This window comes from Sarcophilus harrisii, chromosome 6 (genome assembly GCF_902635505.1).
Source record: "Sarcophilus harrisii chromosome 6, mSarHar1.11, whole genome shotgun sequence".
NCBI classification, from domain to species: Eukaryota; Metazoa; Chordata; class Mammalia; order Dasyuromorphia; family Dasyuridae; genus Sarcophilus; species Sarcophilus harrisii.
In genome coordinates this window covers 244,264,733-244,270,732 of record NC_045431.1, presented here as the reverse complement: position 1 = coordinate 244,270,732, position 6,000 = coordinate 244,264,733, and the positions used below count along the sequence as shown (strand labels likewise).

Below are 6,000 nucleotides of genomic sequence, written 5' to 3'. Positions count from 1 at the left end.
CATAAAAGGGGCGGGTGTGCAGCCTCGGAAGTCCCTCCTGGCCCCAATTTATGCTTCTATGAAGCCCCCCCTGCCCTACATGTACCCCTCCTAGGCCCAAAAGTCGAATGGGGGGGGTTAGGTGAATATTAGCATTTTGTAGAATGAGCCACGACATCATGGTCTAATAACAAACTCTCTGAACTTGAAGCTGGGAGAAAACAGGTTCAAATCCTCTTCCCCCCTCCTCACCTCCATCTCCCCCCATTAAGACTGAGCTCATGAGACAATCCGCTAATGCTCCCCCCTCCCAAATTATTGTTTATAAACAATATTCATATATTTAACAAATTGATATTCGGGATCAACTTATCTACACACATCCCACGTGGGACTCCATCTCCCACCTCCCTGCCTTTGAACTAACTGGCAGTTCCTCACACCAGGAAGGCACTCCCCTCCTTGGCTTCCATCTCTTAAAACCCCCAGTTTCCTTCCAGGCTCACCTGGGGTCCAGTCGCCCAATGGCTAATGCCTTTCCCTCAAAAATCACCTCCTGTCCATTTTAATTTGACTAAACTAGAAACTCATTCTTATTCTGACTCCCGTCTATACACCCCCAGTGCCTAGGATCTGGGATTCAGTAGGTGCTTAATAAATGCTCGTAGATTCCTGTTTGTTAAAGTAAAATGTATGTTCCTTGTATCCCCAGTGCCTGGCATGTAGTAGGCACTTAATAAATGCTTATGAGGGGGCAGCTGGGTGGTTCAGTGGATAGAGCATCACTCTGAAATCAGGAGGATCTGAATTCAAATCTGACACTTCCTGGCTGTGTGATCCTGGTCAAGTCACTTAACCCCAGTCACCACAGCAATAAATAATAAACAGATGCTCATTGCAAGAAAGCCTGGACACCAGGGTGAGGCTGGAGGCTTCGGGCCGAGCGCCACAAACAGACTGCAGGTTAGTAAAGTCTGAGGGGGGTTTAGTTTTGGGCGGCTCAGTATCACTTACGTCATGATCTGGGCCCGGAAGCCACTGCGGGAGAAAGGGAAAAAAAGGGACACTGAGTCAGGGCTGGGCAGGAGGTGGGAGCCCTGGGGGTGGGGTTCGGCCGGAGGGGCCGGGAGCCCTCCCAGAGGGCAGGAGAAGACTTGGAGGACCAGTCAACTGCCCTGCTCCTGACCCAGGGGCCCCCATGGCGAGGTGCCATCCCACTCCCCTCCGGCCCGGAGCTCCGAGGCCCTTCCACTTCTGGTTTTTTGGGCCCAGAAGCGGCAGCTGTTGAGAAACGGGAAATTCCTAGACTGTTCTCCTGTTTTCATGAAAACAGGAAGCTGTGTGTTTCCGGGAGCCGGGGGGAGGGAGGGCATTTCCCAGAGCAGAAGCCCCACATATGTATGTACACACGCACTGCCCCCCCCCCCAAAGGTCCTGCAAAATCTCCTCTGAGAAGGGAAGTCGAGGGAGAATGATGGAGCTGAAGTCTTGAGCCCCAGGTTCAAATCGTGCTCTGTCAGCCCCTAGCTGTGGGACCCTCTTATTGGAACCCTTGTTTTTAGATATTGGGCTGGGGGAGATGGCCAGGCCCCGGGACTTCTCAGCCTTGGATTTGAGAGCCCACGTGCTCCCTCGGCTCCGCCCCAAGTCCCTGAGCTAGGGCTGGGGAGGGAGCGGCAGGAGGCACCCGGCAGGGGGGCTGGGGAGGGGTCTCGGCTTACTTGGGCCCGCCGCACTCGATCGCAGACACCTTCACCACGGGGAGGGCCTGGGAAGCCACGGGCTCGATGGTCAGGGTGTTCTCCTCCACGGCCGCCCGCACCAGCTCTGAAAGCTACAGCAAAGCCAGGGTGAGCGGGCGAGGGGCGAGGGGAATCCCCTCCCCTCCCCCCTTGGGGGGCCCTTCCCCCCCTCACCTCTTGTTTGGTGAAGTTTAAGCAAGGGCCCACATCTTCTCGGTAAATCCTCTGCAGGAAGGGGCAGCTCTTGTCCAGGGTGGGGGCCTCCTTCCAGGCCTGGAACTCGGTAAACAGGATGGTGTCCACCTGAAAGGGGCCCAGAGGGGGTGGGCTGAGAGAAAGGGCCAGCACGTGGCCGGGGCAGGGGGCAGCGGTCGTGCGGGGGACGCATCTGGAGTGAGAGTGGCGGCTGAACTGGGGTGGGGAGGGTGAGACACCCCAGCCCCCCAGCAGCAGCGGGGGCCCCGGCCCTGATAAAGGCTCTAGCCCTGACAAAGGCCCCAGCCCCACGTTCTAGCCCCACATTCTAGGTTGTCTAGGCCGACGAGCCATCTTGGGCAGACCCTTTGGAGCACATCGACCCTGAGCGTCTCCCTGCCTCTACACCAGACTAATCCCCCTGAAGCCCTGGGCCCAAGTCCACCCGGCAACTCCTCCTCCCTCCTCTGAGGGAGAGAAAGGATCCCAAAAGTCAAGATCCTCCCACCTGCGGAGCGAGAACCCCCAGACAGGCTGGGACCCAGGGCCAGAGCCGGGCCCTCCAGGGCCCCCAGCCGCCCCCCAAGGGGGTGACCCTAGAGCAGGCCCCCAACACGCCAGCTGCTGCTGGAGGGGGGATGCGAGTGAACCCCTCCTTGGGCCGCGGAAAAGAGCCCACCCTCCCTGGGGCGTTACCTGCCAAGAGGAGGAGGAAGAGGAAGAAGAGGAGGAGGAGGAGGAAGAGGAGAAGGAAGAAGACTCCGAGTTCAGGGTCTGCCAGCCTGGCTCATAAGTGATGTGGATGGCTTTCCCCGGGACAATGCACAGCAGTAAGGAGAGGAGAGTGGGCACCTCAGGCTGGGCAGGAGCACAGAGCAGAGAAGGGTTAGCAGGAAGAGGGACAGAGAGAAGAGAAGGTCAAGGCCTCACTCAGCGGGGGGCCGCCCCCTGCCCCCTCCTGTGGGCCTCGACGCCCGGAGATATAACTGGCCAGCGCCAGGCAGCGCCAGCCCCAAAGGCGGGACATGCCGAGTCCATCTGTGTCCATAGGATTTTGCATACAGTAGGCGTTTAATAAAGGCACCAGGTGATCACCAGGTGTATCTGTCAAATCTGCATAAATGCTCCTGGTGGGGGACGAGCGGGTCCTACTGTTGGGTGCAGGCAGGGAATGACCAAGGCAACGGGGGCCCCCTCAGACAGGAAGGCCCTGCTGGGGAAGCCGCTCCAGGCCTGGCCTCTACTGCAGGGGCTTCTTGGCCCCCGAACCCACCTGGGGGGGGGGAAACACGAAGCCAATTTAACAGGAGCCAGGGTTTCGGTCCTTGCCTTCCCATTTACCTCCCACCAGGTGACCCAAGGCAACGGCCTCGGCCGGGCCTCTGCTCCCTCTTTTGCGCTGTGGAGAGGAGGCTGTCCCAGGCAGAAGCTTGGGGGCAAATCCCTACTTACACCTGGTGAATTCTGGCCAGCCCCTCCCCTGCCCTAGGCCTCAGTTTCCCCATCTGTAAAACACAGGCTGGGGGTGGGAAAGTTGGACTGGGTGATGTGGGATCCCCTTCTGCTCCCAGAGCTGGGAAGGGAGGCGAGAGGCCATCTAGTCGGGAGCTCCCTTTTTACAGGGGAGGAAACAGACTCAGACAGAGACAGTGCAGCATCACTCATGGGAGGCAAATGGTGGAGCAGGATTCCCCACCTCTGACTCCCGAGTCCCCCTGCTTTCCCTCCCAGCTCAGAGGCAGGGGCCTGGGACACGGGTCCCTGGTCAGCCCCTCGGGCTTCTCCCGCTCTGGGGGGCTCTGGCGCACCCCGGGGGAGGGGCTCAGCCTCTGACCTCCGTGGCCTCTGACCTCCGCGGCCCCCACCTACCTCTTTGCACTCGTGGCCCACGGGCTCCAAGGAGATGCTGTGGCCGGTGGCCGGGCAGACGGCCGGGCAGAGGGCGCCGCTGGTGCTCTTGTTGCGAGCGTGTCCCTTCCGGAACACGGCCTTGGACGGGCTCAGGAGCTGGGGGTGCAGCTCTCGGTTGGGCGAGGACGGGGTGGAAGTGATCACCAGGGCCTTCAGGGCCGTCACCTCCGCCTGCAGCATGTCAATCTGGCCAAAGGAAGGGCGGGGTCAGTGGCCGTACCCCTGGCCTCCCTCCCCCCCAACCAGATCAAGCTGGAAGCTGCCTTGGAGGCCCACTTGCCCATTCTACAGATAAAGAGACTGAGGCCCAGGGTGGTTGCGAAGACAGAAAAGTGAGGAAGACCTTCCATTACCCCCGCCATTATTGGTCTCAGAAGGTGAAGACTCAGAGAGCCAGAGTCCGACCCATCCCTGAAAGGGCCCCCCCGGATCCTGTTTGCAGTCACAATGGCTCTTCCCGGAGACAGCGAGCATCCCGAGGGTGTGTCCCCCCCACAACCCCAGAGCAATGGCCCCCACCAGCCTGGGACCGGACTCTGCCGCTCGGGAGGGAGGGGAGGCACTTCCCAGAGACGCTCGTGGACTGGGGGATGACTCCAGGGTCGTCCAGGGCAGCTCCCCAACATGACTGGGGAAACTGAGGCCAGAGAAATAACTGGCCCAGCACTCCTCAGGTACCAGGAGTGACCAGGAGCCCAAAGTCTCACTCTCAAGCACGGGCCCCCCTTTCCGGGGAAGAGGTTCAGTTTTCCCACCAGCAGAGGCTGCCCGGGGAGTGCCCTGGGAAAGGGCAAAACGGGGCCCGCCCACAGCGGCCAGCACAGAGTGGGAGTCTCGGGGGGGGGGGGCTTAGAACCTGGAAGGAGAGCCCGAGGAATCTGGAAGGAGCATCCCACCCTGTGCCCTCATTCGACAAATAAGGAAACTGAGGTCCCCAGGAGAAGGGACTTTCTCCAGCTCAGGCACCCCTGGCCCTGGAAAAGACCAAGGAGACCCTGAAGGGATGGAACAGACAGGGGCAGGGAAGGACACCGGGGGTTAAAGGGACAAGGAAACCAGGGGTAAAAGGGCAGGGAAGGATACCCGGGTCTCACCTTCCCTCGAGCCTCCATCAGCTGCTTTTCTGATGCCGCTTGCTTTGTATTTGCTTCCCTCACCATCTTGTGAGCTTCCTGGGAAGGGAAGGACGGCCCGATGGTCACCGAGCTCTACGGGAGGGGCTTCCCACTGAGCCCCCACTCTCCTGCCCGAGACCCTCAGCCCCTGGGCCGCCTCACCCTCTGAAAGGTGACCTGCTCACAGGCAGGATCCTCACAATGCTGGGCGGTCACAACGGCTCAGGGAGGGATGCAACCATGAGGAGGATCTAGTCCAATCACTGTCATCGCCCCACGCATCAGAGGGGGAAACTGAGGCTTGGAGACCCCTTTAAGCAGCAGAGCTGGGACTTGGCTCCAGGACCCCTGACTGCAGCCACTGCCCGTCTGATCTGCCCTAGGCCTTCCTATCACAGACTCACAGAGCCTCGAGCATGGAAGGGGCAGCTCCCGGCTGAACAGTCTCCTCCACAATGTTTTAGATTTGAAGCCCTCCCAGGACAGAGAGCTCACTACCTCCCATTTGTTCCCCATTTGGGAAGTTCTCCTTGTTTCCTTTTATCGAGGAACAATCCCAGGGTCAAGCAGACCGAGCGAAGCTCCTTGTCCTTCCACACGGGGGTCTCCAAATCCCTGCAGACTCCCCTTCTCTGAAACTAAACACCCCCAACTAATCCGGCTGCAACGCTCTCTCCAGGCCCTTCCCCCCCCCCCCCCGGCCCTTCCTGAAACAAGGCCTCCAAAACTAAACACTCTCCCAGCTCTTCTGCGCCCAGAACTCGGGGCAGGGGTCTGCTCTGCGGCCTCCCGGCTTGGACACCCAACACCCCGAAGCCTAGGGCGGGACCAGTGGGGATTTGGGTCTCCCCACAGGCTACTGGCAGGGCTGTCAGTCAGACTCTCCCCCTTCTGTCACCTGTGACATTGACTTTTAGGGCCCATGTCAAAGTCTTTACATTTATCTCTAGTAAAATCAATCAGCTCAATACTCTAATCCCTTGAGATACGGTTGGATCTGGCTCCTGCCCTCAGCCAGCAGTCACCTGCAGACCTGATAACCTTTCCTTCCTCCCCAT

At 59.6% G+C, this 6,000-nt stretch overlaps 1 protein-coding gene across 7 annotated transcripts in view; it reads right to left on the bottom strand.

Moving 5' to 3' along the window:
• Positions 1-911: 911 nt before the first annotated feature.
• Positions 912-6,000, bottom strand: part of RAB3IL1 (RAB3A interacting protein like 1) — a 47,317-nt gene continuing 42,228 nt past the window's right edge. Inside the window, exons 4-8 of one of the 7 annotated variants that reach the window (XM_031943483.1) lie at positions 4,922-4,999; positions 3,786-4,013; positions 1,896-2,024; positions 1,701-1,813; positions 912-1,017 (exon numbers count right to left, since the gene is read on the bottom strand). In XM_031943483.1, the coding sequence (XP_031799343.1) occupies positions 990-1,017; positions 1,701-1,813; positions 1,896-2,024; positions 3,786-4,013; positions 4,922-4,999 (576 nt within the window). In that variant the 3' untranslated portion in view covers positions 912-989. Of the gene's footprint in view, positions 1,018-1,700; positions 1,814-1,895; positions 2,025-2,236; positions 2,775-3,785; positions 4,014-4,921; positions 5,000-6,000 lie in introns of those variants that run through there. The other 6 variants (XM_031943479.1, XM_031943480.1, XM_031943478.1 and 3 more) reach the window with 6 other exon arrangements.